This window comes from Sciurus vulgaris (genome assembly GCF_902686455.1).
Source record: "Sciurus vulgaris genome assembly, chromosome: 6".
Taxonomy (NCBI): domain Eukaryota; kingdom Metazoa; phylum Chordata; class Mammalia; order Rodentia; family Sciuridae; genus Sciurus; species Sciurus vulgaris.
Window position 1 is genome coordinate 149,248,565 of NC_136466.1, and position 21,177 is coordinate 149,269,741.

Below are 21,177 nucleotides of genomic sequence, written 5' to 3' on the forward strand. Positions count from 1 at the left end.
TTTCTTTAATAATATTCATTTGTACTGGGTTAATGTAATACCTCACTATGTTTTTGATTTACATTGCCCTGATGACTAAAGATGTTGAACATTTTTCATGTAACTATAGATAATTTATATATCTTCTTTTGTGATTAATCTTCTTAAAAATTTTGTGCTCTCAAGTTTTTAGTGTTTCTTGTGTATTCTGCATATCATCCCTTTCTCAGATGAAAAGATCACAAATATTTTCTCTTATTCTGAAGGTTGCCTCTTCACTGTATTGACTGTTTCTTTTGATTTGCAGAAAAGAAGCATTAAAGTTTAATGAATTCCCATTTGCCTGTTGATTTGTTTGTTTGTTTGTTTCCTGTGTTTTTGGAGTCTTGCCAAAAAATTTCTTGCCCATTTCAATGTTCAGAGGTTTTTCCCTCCTTTTTTATGTACTATTTTTTAACGTTTCAGGACTGTGTTTCATCCATTTTAGTTGATTAATTTTCATGATTATTAAGTGCCCAGTTTATTTCTTTCATTTTCTTTCAACCTATTTCTGAAGGAGGAGGTAGAGAAGCACCTTTTTAAAAATGGTAGGTGATAGAATATAGCGTTAAGTAGGCATGTATGAATATATGTATATATTATATGAATGATAAATGTTCTGCTTTTATTAGTCATGGGCTTTGGAGTACTCTACGATATTATATATTATAGCACTTAGTTTTTCAAAAATGTATACTTCAAATTACAAACATAATTCCCCTTTTTTTTTTTTTTGGCAGTACTGAGAATCGAACTCAGAGTTCTTCTACCAATAAGATACATCCCTATTTTTATTTATTTATTTATTTTTAATTTGAGACAGGGTCTAATTTGCTCTGTGTGATCTCAAATTTAAGATCCTCCTTGCTTAGCCTCTTGTTTATCTGGGATTATAGGCATACTACTGTACCTAGCTCCATATATTTATACTTAAATGAATGTAATGTAATAATCATGAAGTAAGTTGTTAAATTTCTATTTCATTTACTTGAGCTATCCATATGTATATATCAGAAGATATCTATATTTCCTTAATTACCTATGTGGTACATAAGTTTTAATGGTGGTTCACTGTTGTAGTATAGAAAAAAAAAATGTATGTATATATTCATATATATATATATAAATAAATAAAATTAAATAGCATTCAGAATAAGTTTTAGTCTACAGGTTGTGTGAAAGTGTAACACAACTTAGTAAAACTGTCTTCTCCCCTCCTCCTCAGGAGCTACAGACAATACATTGAATCTGACATCCTCTGAAGTAGCAGATAATGAGGACTTACCATTGTCTACCATTATTCATCTGGACCTACATCTTGCACACAGTTGACACCATCCCATTACAAGAAAAGTCTAGCAGTTATTCACCTAGCCAGAGGATAGTGAGCCTGACAAAAGATGATGGTAAAACTCTTCGTCGCACCAAGCGTGGCTGGATGTGGAATCAGTTCTTCTTGTTGGAAGAGTACACAGGTACAGACACACAATATGTAGGCAAGGTAAGGACTTTGCTATGAGAAAGTGAAATGAAAGTGATAGCTGTTTATTATTTGTACTGATTTTCCACACAAATAATAATTATTCAGAACTTTTGCCTAAATATGATGTTTGAAAAACATGCTATTGCAGATTATTTTAAAGAGATAGTGTGTGGAATGTGATGAAGTCACATACTCATTTTGTATGACTATCTGCAAAAAGAACCAAAGTAAGATAGCTCATGTGTGGCCTTGGTTCAATGTTAATCATGTCATGATTTAATTTTATATGTATGCCACTTAAAACTTTCCTTGAAATGTAATTTACAATTATGTGTAATTGTATGCTATATAAGACAAGACAAATCACAAATTTAGTATACCATAAAATCATTAAAATATAGTGGTATCTATTGATGACTAGTTCATCATAAAAGTAACAGCCTCTGTGTGAGAAATTAAATATTTCTAGATACTTCCAAATCTTAGTATCAATCAGTCTGAACTACTTCCTGCCTGTAATCCAGACTAAAGGTTTAAAGGCAGAAGGAGGAAGAAAAGACAAAAGAAGGTGAAAGAAGACACTACTTTTAGGGAAGTATGCCTCTGTTAATAGCAGCAACATGAATGGTTTCTCATCAGCAATCAAAAACAAATGGTAATAGAAAATGTATTATTCACTTCTTATCCTTTAGTATTTTATAATGCTATTTCCTTTCTTTCATTTATTAATTCTTTTGTTAGCTCATTTTTTTTTTTTTTGTCTTTTACTTTAGTGACACAATTTGTCTGACATCCATGATTTTCAATTTATCTGTCATCCCTCACCAATCTCATTCATACTATTCTACACACAGGACGATTCATTTCTTCACCATCTCTATGTTTTCTTTATACACAATGTTGATGTCTTACCAAATTCTGAGAATAAGCATGTAAGTAAGTGTAACTACTAACATTATACACAGACCATATATTTATTTTTCTTAATTCTTGCACAAAAATACTGGATGTAATTTTAATAATCAGATGAGTGACTAACACCAGGCAAATAAATCAGAATAAGCCAATAATGAAAAGATAAAAGAGTACCTGGTAGAACAAAGTAATATTTTTTTCTTTGTAAAAACCAGAAACACATTTATTCTGTGAAATTGCTTACATCTTGGTCTACTTCTTCATTTGTGTGTGGGCCAATATACTTTTCAAATGCAGCCTCCCTTTCCAGAAGCCAATTTTTCCACTTCTTTTGATATCTCTCCTCTGGTCCCATAGGTCATCTCACTTGCCCCCTCTGGTTCACTTGCTGCTTTTCTCTCTGTCATTTCCCCTCAGGTCAGTCATATGGCATCCTCCAGTACACCTCATTTAACATCACTTTCCACACCGTAGTTATTAACTAACGTGAAGACATTTCCAGTTCAACAAGCAGACGTTTGTGTCGAAGGACTTGAAATTGCCTTATGATTCTTTTTCTAAGACAGTGTATAAAGGGCACCTTCAGGTCACAGGGCCTTACAGAAATGGTTTCATTCTTAGAGATTCACAGATACAGAAAAATGGCCACTGATAAAAGAAGAGATACTTGCAATCTCAGGGCTGTTAAGGCACTACTACAAGCATTTAATTTTAGTTGAAAATAAAAATGCTTCTTTCTGAACACTGAGCTGATTATAGTTTGACCACATTTATACATGGACAACTTAAAATACACATTATGTTTGAATTCTTTGTGTAGTACTTTGTTTATTTTTAATACATTCTATAATCTGTTACAAACGATTACTAAAAGAGGTTGCCAAATCTGTTTAGCTATTTTCATAAAATGTTTTATCATTCTCTTTGGCAAAGTGACTTATTTTTGTAACCCATGAACAAATTTAAGGTATTCAATTTTTGTGTCTATTTAGCCCCCACAAACAGATCGTAAGTCAAAAATGGAAAAAGGTTCCAATAATCAGAATTTTTGTCTAATGAGAATAATTAAGCCAAATATATATGTTCAATTTTATTTTCCACAGATAATATACATATATGGAAGAAAGTTCTTTAACAAAATAAAACATCTCTATTACAGTTTGGAACAAAATACATAATTATTTCTTAGTTTTGGTGTAGAGCCAAGTCTTACATGTGCCTATATGTAGTTCACTGTAGAAGTGGGATTCCAACCACTTTGGAGCCTTTGTTAAGTTATTAAGGGTTTATTTCACCTCCCCTACCCTATTCTCACTACTTTTGACTTCATTTATCACATGCCTATCCAGAAACCAGCAGTGCCTGAACCCTGAACTTAGAGAAACACAAAAATTCTAGTAGAAATTGAACCTCTTGAACACCACACAGATAGTGTCTATGACCACCTGCTGCTGGTTGGCCTCATAAACCAAACCTATCCTTCAGGATCTACTGCACTAGAGATATAATGCCCTCTGAAGTTACACCTGCCACATTTACCATGCACCAAGACTGGAAAGACACTGGTGGCTTCTGATGAAAAGCAACTTTTATAGCTTGCTCTTAGTTTTTGTACATGCTAGGTATCACAGAAATTTCTAAAAAAGAAACAGAAGATATAAAATTATATAAAATTGGAAGAACATAAAATCCTTAAATAAAAAATAAGGTGTGATCTTAAATATAAAAGAAGCAATTCGAGAATAAACAAAATGATAGCATCAAATTTAATATATTCTGTCTGTTAACAGACACAGATACGAAATTTATAAGATTAAATCCTAATGGCGCCATTCAGAAACTATATAGAATTTATAAGTCATTTAATTTTCAACCCTCAGATTTTTTTTACATTAAATTAATTGCCATTAATTTTTTTTTTCTTAAGATTCAGCTATTTTCTAGGCTTTTATAAGCATCTGCCAATGTGGGCAGGAGGAACCAGTAAAAATGTTCATGTGGACAAATTCAAGAAGGTGGAATTGGATATAGAGGAAAAATACCTAATATAATGGAATAAAGTTAAACCTAGAATTCCAGACAGTTGTTTTCACAGAGTTGTGTGTAAATAATCTGTTAAAAATCTGTTGAAAGTTAGTTATGGGCAAAACACAAGTCTTGATTGACTAGTTTGCTTTCATCATTGAATGAATTAGAAGAGCAAGAAAGTGATGATTAAGATGATATTTTAAGAAGGAAATGCTGTAGAATTGTTTAATGCCACTTTAATTATTTATAATAATGGGAAAAAAGTCAGAAATAGTTTACTTTGTTCTTTTTGACTGAAAGTATTAGAGATTTACTAATACTATTTTGTGTAACAAGAAAATTCTTCATTTTTACTGAAAAGAATTTCAAAGTTACAACTGTAATCTAGTTTCTCTTCTATTTGGACAGATATTTCACTGAATTATTTATGCAGAATATTAATATTTCTCAAGAGAGAAATAAATAAAATTTAGTAAGAAGTACAGCAAATGTTCCTCTTCTTTTGTTGGAGAATTTTTACATGCACTTCCTTTGTGTGCATGTGTGCCCAGGGCCTTGCATAAGCTAGGCAAGTGCTCTACAACTGAGCTACGTGCCCCATCCACATTAGATTATTTGATACATTAGAACAAGATCCTGAAGATTACTTGGTTATTATAGATCAATCATCAGTTATATGGCCAGTATTAAGAATTGGACAGAATTACTCTATGATTTTAATATCTAGTTGCTAAACCACATTATTGTATGACAAGACACCAGATTTCCAGACATAACTGATAGAGCACCAATTCTCCTTAAAGGAAAATATTAGTATTCTTTGAATTTTTTAAAATATCAACTTAATCGACTGCTACATTTTAATTTGAATATTAATTTGAATATACGTATCGAGCACTAGTTTTGTTCAGGACATAGAACATGGTATCAATGACTTGCCTACAAGTAACCACCATAAGAATATAATAGGATCCTGGTTAGAGTTAGTTCTCAAGTCTTATAAATTTACTTCAGAAACTTCCATTATTCCATAATTGAGGTAATTTTGACTGTAATCATAGACTATAAAACAGGCGTTTAACATTTATCAAGCTTTGTATTTTTGGTTATACTGGATTTTGTCGTCAATGAAAACAATGTGAACCAAAGGTACCAAATATAAAGTGGAAGAATGGGACAAGTCTTGTTTATATTTGATTGGGTATCAAAATTCAGACAACTTCACATTCACTCATGCTGATAATGCACCAAATATTAATATATTCCTAAAGCACATATAAAATATTGGATTGACTGGAAATTTGTTTCTTAGGCTTTTAGGACATGGCAGTTTGATGTGTTTAAGCATCAGGCAGAGGAGACATTAAAGACAGATATAGAGTCTCAAATTTACTAAGGGAAATTTGATGATTTTAATGGTATATTATAGTATTTTTAAGAATCTAAATAAAATAACTTTATGAAGCTTTTAGAATGTCATTATTTATGATGCAGTACATGTAGCAGCAACTTTTTATTTATGAATACATCATATTTCAAAATTATCTTTTTATGTTGATTATTTAAAGCTCAGAATGCATGACAAAAATACTAAACATCATCAACCATTATAACCAGACTTCCAAGATAGCCCACAAATATTCATTTCACACTGAGTTCTATTAAAAAATCCACAATGAAAGTTGAACTAGCCTTTTTATATTTACTACCAATACCTTACTCATCAGACCAACCAGTGCATCTCAGCACACTGAACTAATACTTTCTTCTAAATTACTAAAAAACATATTATATACTTTTTCTTTCTTTTTAAAAAATTGACACATAGGATAAAAATCAGTGTGATTTGTACATCTATCCTCTCAGATATTTACCATTACTTCATGGTGAATAATTAAAGAAACCTTTCTTCCAACTACTTCAAATACACAGTCTATAAAGTTTTTTGAATAATAACATTCTTGCAATTTTATAGAAAATCAATCCAAATTTTTCCAAAAGGAATTAAAAGTGTTCAATAATCTCTCATAAACCAGTCTATGTTCTGTGTTCCCCTAACTGTGCATCCTAGTTCTGGTTGGCATGAAATATTTCTTCTTGCATACACCTTTCTTTTTCTTCCTCATGTCCACAGACCCTTTCCTAGGTAATAACTGATCCCTTTTCCAGAATCTCCTTCCTTGCTATATCACAAAAGGAAACCCATCCTCATTTTGTCTAGCCAGTATTTTTCCTCACATTGGTAAGATGATCAAAATCATAGTCATGGAATATTTCCATTACTGTGTTCTATCTTCTATTTTTTTCCTTCTAGAATTTGTGAATTCAAATCTGCTTTAGACCTAAGTGTTCTTTGTCCCTTTCCTCAAATCATTTGTTTTCTCAAAAATAATATTTAGTTGGTATTTCAAAGACTCTTTATTGGGAATTTATTAGTCTGGATCCTGAGAGATTTATAAAAATCAGATCAAATTTACCAGAAATATATTTACTTTTCCCATTTATGTGCTACTACAAATTCAGACATTCTCAGCAAACGATGTTAGTTTTTGCTGTTCTTCTAATTGTCCCTCTATTTCCATTACATTTAAGTTCCATAACTGCATTCAAACCACTGTCATTTTCCCATATTACCTCAAACACCACATACTTCAGAATGATTTCTACTAAAACTAATCTCTATTCCTTAATAGAGATAACTTGAAGTAGTATTTTGAACAAAAATATAATTTGAGGCCAATTTGGTCTGAATTAGGATTTGCAACTATTCTTACATATACCTGCTTCTAAAATATAAGTGAACTTTTTAATTTTATTTATTGTTAGAATATAAGTAACTGTGAAACTATTTTTAAAAATATTACACGTGGAAGAAAATGTTATTACTATGACTACCAAATAATATGTGTAATTTTTCGTCACACCTCCACGGGCTTCAGTACTATTGAATTATTCCTAATATTACAATATTTTCTTCTTCTACATCAAATTTGAAAGGGACAGAGCCATCCTTACTCATAAGGAACAAAGACAGAAGGAAGGAAGGAGGAGAGGAAGAAAGAGAACTGAAACTGCAGAAGTAGTACTGCCTCTAGAATGGTACAGAGGGAATACTTGGGAAAATATTTAAACACAAAGACATCAGTTATTATTATTGCAATCAATATTTTATTATGGTAAAATATATCATTATAAAGCAATATGTGTTACCATTTAGAAAGCTATGTGCAGAGAATTTTAAAAACAGATGAAAATACTAAGATAACTATAATCATATCACAAAATATTAAGATATTTAAATAATAATTTCTTATTTACTGGATATGTTCTTTAACATTGCTGGTTTTCCATTTCTTATAAATATTTTATCTTGCCTTTTGCAGATAATGCTACATTTTTGCATATTATTAAAATGTTGGAATGAGTCATGACTGACAAAATTTTGATTCTGATTTTATATACATATACATATACCCATACATATAGACACAAACATCTCTGTGGATGCTTTGTACTTAATATTCTCTCTATATTACCAATTACCATATTTAAGATTAGATTTATGAAGTGGAAATTCTTAAAGTAAAAATAACAATTTTAAGACTTTACGAATATATTATTAGCCAATTGTACGTCAGAAAATCTATAACTCTTTATACCACCAGCAGTTAATCAATGCACCAGTATAACACATTAATGCATTGGATATTTATTTATAAGCTTCCAACTGCATTTTAGTTTTCATTTTATTCCTGTGTAGTAGTATTAATTAGTGTGAAAATGGAAATCCTGAAATTTGAAGCCCTAGAAGTAGGAGTAAGAAGCATTCACCCTTTCCTAAACAATTTTTTTGTGTACGATAATCAAATGCTATTATTTTTGGTCTTATAAGTGAGAGAGCTACCAGATGTGTCTGTTCATGGTGGACATATTTTATTTTATTACTCAATGTACTGAATTCTTGGTTTTAGTTTTGGTTCGTTTTAAAATGTGTGCTCTTGTGTGTGTGTGTGTGTGTGTGTGTGTGTGTGTGTGTAGAAGATTCTACCTGTGCCCATGAGCCCCAGTTCCTGTTTTTTAAGCAATTATCATTCTACATAGGGTCTGCTAAATTGCCAAGGCTGGCCTCAAACCTGCAATCCTACTGCCTCCTTCTTTAAGTAGTGGGGATTACTGGTGTACACCACCACTCCTGGCTAAGACTAAATCACTAATAAATTCTGTAGTTACTAATTTGACCCTAGAATTATTCTCCCGAGTAATAATATAGGCATACTTGTTTTTTTGTTTACAATTACCATGTTTCCTATTTCCAAAGAAAAAAGACATTGGTTCCAAATACAAATGTTTCAACAGTACTCATACAAATCTTTTGAAGTTTGTCCTGAGCAAATCTTAAAAAAATGAAGGCCACAGAACTGAATTGTTGGTGTTTATGGAAATGGTGTAAAGAAGGTATCCTAAAACTGTCAAAGTTTTACAATGAGTTTATGAAGTATTTGAATTCACTCTAAATATGCAGTTGAATATATAGTTAGCTGAATCCACCCAGTAAATACTGTATTTCAAAGTCAGAATTTCTTAGGAATGTGATTATAATAAATCATCATATTCAGAAATAAACATTAAAAACAAAGGGACAAAGATGAGTTCAAGATTAGTGAATAAAGGTTGACTCTGCAAATCTATGATGAAAAAGATATACAATATTGTATTTGAGCAATTTAAGAAAGTTCTGATACTCTCAATATTTCTAAAAGCAAATGTTTTTTCTTCAAAAACTATAATCATTTTCTCCCACAGTTTTTATTCTATTGGTCATAGTTTGTAATCAAATAAAGAATTACTCTCATTTATTAAGATTTTAGAACAGAATGTCATTTGGAAGCTGTTTTGATATATGTGTCATATGTACTTGAAATGGGTATTTATTTCATATTACTGGATACTATTAATATTCTATCTTTAGGAAAACATGAAGATATTATTCAATTATCTCTCATTACAATATTTTTTTCTCCTTGCTCAATTCTTATTGGGAGTAGAAATTTGAAAACTATGTTGCTAAATTTATCTCTACTTTTGTCAAAATTTTTTCACTTTTATTAATGCATTTATGAGGTGTGTATTCAATTCTTTCTTGAGTTTGTGATTAAATGGTCTTTCATCATTATGAAACTGTGCCCTTTGTCTGTAATAACACTACTAAATTGATTTCACTTTACCTGAGGCATGTGATTGTGTCCTTTGTCGTTTGTCATCCTTTAGTTCTCAGCATTTTTCCACATAATTGTGTTTAAAAAGCAGCTACCATGATTTATTGAAATGCAAAGAGTTCATGGTTGGCTTATGCATTTTTATGAAGTTTGGCAGTCTTTGATATTTACCTGGTAGCAGTTTATTCATATATGCACAAAATATTCTTAGCTTTTGTATATCGGAAAATATTCCATTTAACTTTCATTTTTGAAAGATATTTTAATGAATATAGAAACAGACCTTGATCTGACCATTTTATTTTCCTTTTAGCATCTTCCATTTTCTTGCCTTGTGGGTTCTATCATTTTTTTTTAAACTTAAAAAAAATTGCAATTTTTTTTTTCAAAGAGGTTTTCATAGAATGAGAGATTTTAAAGCATATATTCTAACTTCTGTACCAAGGGATTTCAATATTATCATTATAATGATCGTATCATTTTTGATAACATGTCAGTCATTGTCCTTTTTTAATGGAGGGAGGTAGTAGGGATTAAACCCAGAGGTGCTTCACCACTGAGCCACATTCCCAGTCCTTTTTTATATTTTATTTAGAGCCAGGGTCTCACTGAGTTGCTCAGGGCCTTGCTAAGTGGCCGAAGTTGACTTTGAACTTGGGATGCCCCTAGCTTAGCCTCCACAATTGTGCCACCCCAACCACAGAGTCATTCATTATTCTTATTGTTGTTGTCCTATATATAATGTGCATGTATCTCTGGCTGCTTTTAAGTTTCTGCTAATATTTGTGGTTTTCAGCTCTCTTGCTCTGATACCCAGATGTAGTAGTTATTCTTGGAATTCATTGGCCTCCTTAATTCTGTGAGTTGTTTTTCATTGAATTTTAAAATTACATAAACATTTAAAAGATTACTTTTGTGACTATTCTCTAATTTGGAAATTTCAAATATAAGTAATGTAAGACACCGCATATTGTTCCATAGTTGAAGACTGTAGCTGATTTATCAAAATATTGATTTGTTCCTGTGCTTAAATTGGATATTTTAATTGTACCATCTTCAGATTTATATTTTTATATGTTTCAATGTCCAATCTACTGTTAAAGGTTTTTCTTTCAGATATTTTATTTTTCATTTCTAGTATTAGTATTTCACTTCTTTGACTTTTCACATATTTTGTGACATTCCTTATATACTTATGCTTTCTTTCAGTATGCCTAATTATATTTTTTAATATTTATGTGAGTTATTTTAAAGATTTTCCTGTTTAAATCCAGCATCAGGATTCTCTTTATTTCTATTTGTGTTGAATATTTTTTCTTTACATACTGACCTTTATAAATAGCACATTGTGAGGATTCTAGATTCTGTTATCTTCCTCTTAAGAGTATGGAGTTTTGATCCAGTAGGCAGTACAATTACTGTTTTCTTCTTTGATGTTATGTAAGTTTTGTATTAAAAATTTAAAAGCAGATTACTCTTTTCTTTATCTGTTTAGTCTTGTAATATAACCTTTATGCCTAGTACACCATTCTTAACTCATGAATTACCACTCTTCTAATGTTTTACTGGAAATTCCAAAATGTTTACCAAGCTCATGCTATGGAGCTTCAATCTTCTCTCCTAGGATCTGGAGTGGCTAAAATCTCTGCTCAGGTATCAGTCTTCAGGCTACTCATTACCTCTGATTTATTTTTCTTACCCACATATTCTTTGCTCTCTGCATGTTTATTTTAGGTGTTAGCTGCATGTTACACTGTATATGTAAGTTTTGGTACCACCTCCTCTGTGGCTTCTTCCATTCCTGGATTTTCTCCTCTCAATTTTTGACACTATGAAGGGCCTGAATCTTGACTGTGATTCCTCAATTTAAGAAATTTGTCTTCTGCATAATACAAGAAATAGGGTTAATGTAGAGCTTACTTCTTTCCCTTATTTGCTTGTATTCTTCTGGTTTTTGTTTGTTTGCTTTTGTTTTCCTCCTCTGCGTTTGTAGCACTGGTCATGTTAGTCGGGAAGTGTCTTTGATCTCTGATACTTTCTACCCAGATTTGCCTCAAGCCTCCTTAAAATGCAGGTTTCCTTAATTGACTTATCCCTCCACAATTTATGCTGGTGGGGGGCAGTCTGTGAGTAGGGGAAGGCTGGACAGAATGCCTCCGCCAGCAGCAACTGCCCTGGGGATTTCTTTATTTTTTTACATCCATCCTCCTGAGTCCCTGATCTGCTTTGAATGTCCAGAATTAAATCCCAGTGAAGTCGCCACTTCCCACCTTGCTGAGAAATGGCCTGTCTGCTTCCACACCAGCCTCCTGGTAAAATTGTGTGTATGTGTGTGTGTGTGTGTAATCTGTGAAGAATTAACTGTTATTACTAGTAATATCAAAAGTTCCAGTCCTACCAAACCCATGCACATGACTGGAATCAGAACAAATATGAATTTTTTTTTTCCTATTAATGTTTACCTTTTGGCAGTTTAAGCTTTGAAGCATATCACAGTCACTAGTTTTAATGAGTTAAAGCTCTACTGGGAAAAAAATTGTATTTTCTCACTAGTGCATTTATTTTGTTTCAAGTAATGACAAATATTTACCAACAATTATGTGTATATCTGTTTTGAAAATACATATTTTAAAAGTTCCTACTTAAAAAGTTAATTCCATTATTTGTCTCTTTATTTTTATATTAATATCTGTTTACAAGAAATGCAAAATTAATATCTGTTGACAAGAAATGCAAAATTTAAAGTAGTGAAAAAAAGGTTACTTATTGAAAATGATTTTAATTTACAGATTTCTGAAAGGAACTTCACTGCCATTTTTATATTTAACCCAATAAACATGATTTAAATAATCACTAAAAGTTCTATTCCAAAGTACATGAAGGAATTTTTTGTATACATAAGAAAATAATCTAAGATGGCTTAATCTAATGATAGTACTTTATAATTCTTATATATATATTATGAAATAATTTTTTGTCATGCATAACAAAAGTAACTTAAACCATATTCCATTTGGTGAAGGTTTGTGATAAAATCTATTAATCTTAAAACATAATTAAAAAAATAAAATTAACCAGAATTTTTTTCTCATAACTGTATGAAGTCATTATACCTTGAAATTAATGTAAACAAAGTAATACTGAAATTTTATTACACTATAGATGTCAGACAAACACTTAAAAGGAATAAAATGAAAGACCACAAAAATAAAAGAATAATTGCCACTATAGTGGCAACTCAAAAGTAAGTTGGTAGGTAAGTCAGTACTCTTCAATATCTAGAATAGATAGGGTAATGAAAATAACACTCTTTTCCAGTTCCTGTTTGTCCAATGTCAGCAAAGAATAACATGCTCTGTTGATGATGAATTGGAAGGTCAAAGTGAAAGTTAAAATCTTTGAACATTTCCAACAGGAAGACAGACAGTATTGGAGGAGAGAAGTGGTGCATTCTCAGTGCTGTGTCTGATTATGCCTCACAGGGGAAAGCCATGGAGAAAGGTCTAGTACAAATCCCCTGACACCGTGTGACTTGAAGAGTGCCCTTAAGTTAAAGACAACAAAGCAAATGGGATTTTCCGATGATGAATACGGGAAATCTTTTAGAATTAACTATATAGAGGTTACTCACTAACAATTTATTAGGAGGTTTAGGGAGATCGAAAGAAATCCAGACAAGGCATACACACAATTAATTTTAGTAGAACTCTTAGAAAGGGCAGAAAAATACTGTTACATATTCCCTCCAAATTTTTTTCTCACTAGTTTTATTCTTGTCTCCTGATTGGTCAGCAATTATCATTATATCCTTTGCTGCTTTCTTGAAGTTGTAAGTCAAATGCAGTGATAGAGAATGTGAAGACTTGTGATTAGAGAACAAAGACCGTTAGAAGGTTTTGAATAATTTTAAAACATAGATGGGCAATTTTAAAGTGATGTCCTTTGTAAAGAACAGAAACGCTTTCTCTCCTGGCATGCAAGGAGATATTAAATGCATATGGATAGTGGAGAATTGAGTAAGCGAAAAATAATTTTATAAAGCATTAAAAAAAGCATGAAATACCTACATTGACAACTCATTGATAACTATAATTGTGATGTGGTAAATTGATTCTGCTCTTCTTGTCTTCCATAAAATTTGAATCTACTAATCATATGGCACAAACGAATTGTATTCTACCTTTTATAACTAAGTTTAATGTAATTTTCGAGGTGATTTTCCATGAAATAATTTTTAATTATTTTGTAATGTTGTATCAAGTAGAAAATGCAATCTAAATAACTTGATTTAAAAAATAAACAATCTCTGTGAATATAAATAAATCTGGATCAATGGTTATGGGTTTTAATAAACATGTGTATATGGGTGTGTGTTGTCAATTTTGACTGTTTAAAGGTGTACATATATAAACTAACATATAAAAAAGCTAATCGTAGCAGTGGTGCAAGTCTGTAATCCTAGCAGTTCAAAGCAGCCTTCAGGAAAAGCGAGGTGCTAAGCAACTCAGTGACACCCTGTCTCTAAATAAAATACAAAGTGTTCTGGGAGTGTGGCTCAGTGGTCAAGTGCCTCTGAGCTCGATCTCTGATACCCCACCAAAAACTTATTTGTGTAGATTAATTACATTTTATATTTTTATACCTATGTTATGAGGATCTGTATGTGGCATATTTTTGCATCCATAAAATATAACTTGATCAATATCACTCCCCAATATCTACCCCACTTTTCTCTATGTCTATCATACTAGTCTTTCTTCTAATTTCATGGAAATCCAGGGTTTGTTTTTTTTTTTTTTTTGTTTGTTTGTTTGTTTGGTTTATTTTTCCTTCTATCTTCTACCTAGGAGAGAAAATATACCATAATTTTCTCTTTGAGTCTGTCTTATTTTGCTTGATGTTTTGGTCTCCAATTCCATTCATTTTCCTGAAAATAACATAATTTGGTTCTTCTTTCTAAGTGAATAAAACTTCATTGTACATATATTCCACATTTCTTTATCCAGTCATCTGTTTATGGACATACAGGCTAATTCCATAATTTGGTTCTTATAAATCGTACTACTATAAACATGGTTAGGTAAGTATCTCTAAAATATGCTAAATTTAATTCTTTTGGAGAAATGCCATGAGTGGAATAGCTGAAGCATATGGTAGTTCTATTTTTAGCCTTTTGAGGAGGTTTCATGCTGATTTCCATAGTAGCTGTACCAACTTACATTCCCACCAACGATGTTTAAGGAGTTATTTTCCCCCACAATCTTGCCAGCATTTATTAATTTTTGTATTCTTGATGTTCTCCATTCTAACTGGATTGAAATGGAATCTCAGTGTAGTTTTGATTTGCATTTCACTGATGGTTAAAATTGTTGAACTTTTTTTCATATAATTGTTTTGTTGATCATTTGTACTTCTTGTTTTCAAAAATGTGTGTTTCGTTAATTTGCCCATTTAAAGTTTAGTTTTATGTTGAACTTTTTGAGTTCTTATGTTCTCAAATCAGCCCTCTCTTGGAGAAATGCTGACAAATATTTTCTCGCATTGGGCTGGTTGTCTCTTCACTCTGTTGTTTCATTTGCTGTGCCGAAGCTTTTCAATTTGATACCATTCCATTTATTGATTCTCTTATTTCCTGAGCCATAGGAGTCTTATTCAGGAAGTCTGCCTGTGCCTATGTACTGAAGAGTTTGCCCTATTTTTCTTCTAACAGTTGCTATGCTTTAGGATTTATAGTTAGGTCTTTGATACATGATATGTTTTCTTTTGTACAGGGTGAGAGATAGGAATCTAGGTTCATTTTTCTAGATATGTTTATCCAGTTTTCCTGGGACCACTTGCTAAGAGGCTGTCTTCTTCAATGCATGCTTCTGGTACCTTCATCAAGAATCTAGTGAGAAAGGTTGATTTGTCTCTGTAGCTTCTGTGATATTTGATTCATCTGCATGTGTGGTTTGTGCCAGCTCCATGCTACTTTAGTTACTATAGCTCTATAATTAAAAATCAGATTTTGTGATGTCTAAGTTTCACTGTATCTGCTCAGGATGGCTTTGGCTATTTTGGGTTTTTTGTTAATTGAATTTTAGAATTTTTTTTCTCATTCTGTGAAGAACAAAAACCATGTTATTTACTAAAACATCATTTTTTTTTTTCCCAATCTGATCTTATAAGCCCCACTTCCAGCTCCCAACCAGGGTTATTTATTTATTTTTTTTCAAAATATCTAGATTTCAAGATTCTTTATTCTTTAAGGGGCTGGGTTTGTGGCTCAGTGGTAGAGCACTGGACTAGCACAGGTGAGGCACTGGTTTCAATCCTCTGCGCCATATAAAAATAAATAAATAAAATAAAGATACTGTGTTCATCTACACCTAAAAATTTTTTTTAAAAAAGTTCTTTATACTTTGATAAAACTTTTAAAATTAACTTGTCATTTTCTACTACTCTGAGAATCTGTTAAACACTAGAGATACTAACGTGACATGCCTATTTCAGAAAATGCAATTCTGGATATGCAAGGAGAAATACTATATGACATTATAGGAACACTTGGCATATTTGAAAAGAGGCTAATTAATGGAATGTTAAGTATATTAATTATTAAATATCCAAGTTTAATTATACAATAGTGCTATGGTTATATTAGACAATTTTCTTGGACTACAGATGCCAAAATACTCATTCAAGGGGAAAAATACTCATACTCTGTTTATAAGGGGAAAAATAATTCTAATACACATAATTTATGTAATAATAGATATGACAAAACATTTATGCATGTAGAAGTCTATAAATCAATTTTAAAAGATGAATAGGAAATAATAAAATTTAGCAAAGAGTGAATAGATACTTTACAAAGATAATGTCAGTAAGCATATGCTAAGCTATTCAATTAATTTGGATAATGTAGTTTTAAACCACTCAAATACTAGAATGACTTAGAATAACTAGAAAGAAAATCCCCAGGGGAAGTGATGATATGAACAAATTGGAACTCTCATAGACCAGGTTGAGCTGCACATGTTGCAAACATTAAAGGAGAATCAAAAAAGGAGAAATGAGATATGTCTAGAAATTAGAAAACTAAAATATCACCTAACATTAAATGTCAACTCAGTTGATATCCCTGCTTACTTCTGGGAACTGTATTTTGAAATCATTACAAACTTTCAAGTGCAGTGTCACCCAAATTGTTCAAAGAAGTTCTGTTCATTCTTCAGCTAGATTCAGCAATTATCAATACTTCATATGATGTCATATCAGTCTTTTCATGTAAATTTTATCTAAGGTAGCCATATTTCAAATAGTTCATTACTTCTAGGACTCACTCTTCCTGTGTTCCACAAAATGTTTGAAACACTAAAAAACCCACACTAACTTGACAAGGACTGAACTAATTTCTGCTTCCTTCTCATAGAATCTCTGTTCAGTTTTCTAACTTTCTTATACATTTTTTAAATTTGTTTTAATGAGTCATACATGACAATAGAATGCACTTTGATATATCATTTATAATGGAGTATAATTTCTCATTCTTCTGGTTATAAATGCTGTAGAATCCCAGCAGTTATGTAGTTATATACACACATGGGGTAATAATATCTGATTCATTCTAGTATGCTTCCTACCCCAATACCCCTCCCATACTATCACCCCCTGTACCTAATCTAAAGTGACTCTCTTCTTCCTTAGCCCCACTCCCCAGTTGTGAATTAGCATCTGCATATCAGAGAAAACATTTGGCTTTTGATTTTGGGGAATTGGCTTATTTTGCTTAGCATGATATTCTCTAGCTCCATCAATTTACTGGCAAATGCCGTAATTTCATTCTTCTTCAAGACTGAGTAATATTCCATTATAATATATATAGATAGATAGATATAGATAGATAAATAGATATAATATTTTGATGACATTTTTACTAAGTTACTTGGAGCTGTATTTTGGGCATGTAAAATATACACATTGTCTAAGTACTTGAGAATTTTAATAGAGATTAGAGAGTCCTGAATGTCTCTCGACTCTGCCCCAAGATGCTCAGAGTCAAAGCTTGGAATTTTAGTAGACCATAAAAAGTTTTATTCAAGGTCATAGCTTTTGCAGTTTTCTCTCCTTGCTAATGCCCAATATCTCATTTTTTTTTCTACCAGCATATTTCCTTATTTGGAAATATAATTATATCTTGTCCAATATGAATAAGCAGGATTCATGCAACACTAAATATTCTAATATTGTAATACTTAAAATGATCTCAAATGTACTCAGCCTAAATAGCTCATTCTCCAAATAGCTCCATCTTTATTTAGTTTTGATTCATAATCTATTACATTAGGAAGAAATTTCAGATTTTTTTCTACTATACATGATGGAATGAAACAGTTCCTTCTTACATGTCCTTCTTAAAGAATATGAGCTTTGATATTTTGAGACAGACTCTACTATGCTAAGAAATATGAAAGCCCCTACAAAACATTTTCTATTCACCTTTTGTATGTACCTGTAAAGTCTATTTTAGAGTCAGAGCATTGCTCTTCTTGTTAACAGCTCAGGTGCTTGTGAAACCAGTGATTGGCTTCTCCTTTCAAGGCAACTCCTTCTGCCATGTGTCATTGAATAGTGGGAGCACTCGTCAAGTATAACTTGTCAGCCTTTGTCCTTTTGAACTTTCTACTTTTCTATTGTATTCCACATACATAAAACAGATATGGTGCTGGATGATAAAGGAAATGGAGACATGTTCGTCAAAGGACACAGACTTTCAGTTTTACAGATCAAATACCCAGAAAGATAAGTACAGTCAATAATAATGTGTTTTGAACTTGAAAACTGCTGTGAAAGTAGATCTTAAGATCTCATTCTTCAAGAGGGGGTTATGTACCATGGTGGAATGACACAGACATCATTACCCAATGTGCATGTATGATTACACGAATGGTATGAATCTACCTTGTGCACGACCATAGAAACGAAATGATGTACCCTATTTGTGTACAAGGAATCAAAATGCAGTCTGTAATAATAAAAAAAATGATCTCAGCAAACACACATGTACAATTGCAAATATGAGAAACAATATATAATCATTTCACTATATATATATTATATATTATATAATATATATATATATATATAATCTTCAAACATCATGTTGTATTTTTAGTTGTCATTAATAGTTCAATAAAGTTGGAAAAAATAAAAGAACACTCATCAGCATTTTCTCAAATTTAGAATCCTATGTAAATGTTCCCATCACATCTATTTAGACTGGATGATTCCTGAAGTGAGATGTTCCGTACACCCAGTTCAGTGCCTGAAACTTAGATCTTAATTCAATGTTGATTTTAAACTTGACTTTTGAAACCAAGACTGCAATGTTGTTTATTCCTGTTCTAATCACAGCACTGATTAAGCAAAGATATCACAGCTAAAAATAAATAGGTGAAAAATCTTCCAAACTGATTGAACTGTTTGGCTGGAGCTTTGTGAATGTGAATGAGGGCGCACATCATGTGCATTTATTTATTTATGTTAATAAGTAGAAAATCATTCTTTTACTCATTTGGGATGTTCTTTTCCTAATGTGAATACAAAATATTTAGTTAAAATGGAGCAATATCAGATAATATAAACATTACATGTTCTTTTGTTGATGCTTTAATGCCTCTTAAAATATAAAAATTCTTTACATCATTTGAACCACTAAATTTCTTCTTCATATAAAAACAGAACATGAAATAGCAACATAAAAAGAAAGAAAATTCATTTAAAGAAAGTCATTAACACATACTCGTTAAAATTATTAGGGAAGAGAGATTCAAATCCGTGAAATTTCTTCTCATTAGAATCACTTGAAAAACTTTGGTTATGAAAGAGATTGAAATATATGGATAATATTCTATAATTATATGCTTGTGATAAATTTCAATTTTGTCTCAATTGTGTTTCCATAGTTTGTACACTTTGTACTGCTAATCTTCAAGGAATAGTTTTCGTAAAGAATTGCAAAATAAAACATAAAAATGGGATTGCAAGCTCATGTACAAAAGAAAATGCCATAGTTATGCAGTCAGATACTGAGCAAAAACTTTGGAAGTCTAGACAGACCACTGTAGTTAAGGCTAGCTTTTGCTATTTTTTAATCTGTTATTTGAAGTCATAACATAGATCTATTATATATGGCATATGCAGCAATCTATTGTAAAGCCCCAGTATTTACAGGTATTGTTTCAAACTTGGATAAATATCTGAGTTTACAATTACCTGACTTCATTTAGCAATCCTAATTTAAGACACACCATTTTGATTCCTTAGTCTCTTCGACTTGCATATAAAGTGCAGGATCTGCAGAATTTTTTTCAGTGATTGCCTATACATTTTGAGTCCTAATAAGAATTCCTTCAATATTTTTCCTCAAACAGAGACTGAAAAACATCCAGTAGAGAAAAGTATGCAGGAAGATGATTCCATTTAGCTTATTATTGATGTTTCCTTTTTTTATTCCTCTTTAGTCATTGATATAGATCTATTGATTTATGTCTCAAAATCCTGTGCACAGTGGGCATACCTTGTTGTTCTAAGCAGTCAGTCTCTCAAGAACGGTCTCAGAACCTCAACTGGACCTAATATTCCTGATTTGCCATTCCACCTTTCAAATTAGGTTTATGCGCTCCTTCCAGACTACTTTCTTCTAAATGATGTATAACAATTTTGTCCTTCTTAAACGCTTAATGGAAAAATTCCCAATTATGTTGATATCACTACTCTTTAAATACTCTTAATCATAAACCATTTACCATTCACAGAATCCTCATGCCACATTTAATTTCCACACCTCCAGTTCATTTATAAATACATTTCATTTTATAATTATTAAATCACATTCATATTTTTAAGGTGTGTACATGTTGTCACTTTTCTTGAGGCACTTTCCACCTGTCCATAGTTGCTCTTTTCTCTGTGCTCTATTACTATATATTTATATATTTTTGATGTTTTATCATCTCCTCTTTGAGTGAGTTTGAGCATGTGTACACTTATGTGCAGTCTGTCAAAATAAAAATTTAGTCCCTTTATATTTCCAAAGCCTTAGTATTTTGCAGGAATGTCACATACACACACACACACACACACACACACACACACACACACACACATACTTCTTAGAGCAATAAGGACAGATTTCATTGTAAGGAGATTAAACTTCACAAGAAAATGTTCTAATGTAAAACTTAATGCCAAAGTACTTTCTATCCATGTAGTTGATTTTAGCAACATATACAAATAATGTGTTGCAAGATACTGATTCACTCTAAATCCTGTTCTTTTTGACTCTAGGTTTTATATTTAATGAATTTTGTGCATTGAGAGCAAAATGGATATTATTATTTATAGCTGGTCCTACTGAACATGCATTTCTCTAAAGTTAGAATGAAAATACATCACTATAGTTAGCACTCTCCAGAGTGTAAAAATTGCCTCTTGAAAATGATGTGTTCAAGGCTATAACCTTCGTTTGTATTC

At 31.6% G+C, this 21,177-nt stretch overlaps 1 protein-coding gene across 1 annotated transcript in view; it reads left to right on the plus strand.

Annotated features, from left to right (window-relative positions):
- CDH9 (cadherin 9) overlaps positions 1-21,177 on the plus strand; it is a 154,973-nt gene that overhangs the window by 44,616 nt on the left and 89,180 nt on the right. Inside the window, exon 2 of the mRNA XM_079145496.1 lies at positions 1,244-1,519. Coding sequence (XP_079001622.1) covers positions 1,292-1,519 — 228 coding nt within the window. The 5' untranslated portion in view covers positions 1,244-1,291. The remainder of the gene's footprint in view (positions 1-1,243; positions 1,520-21,177) is intronic.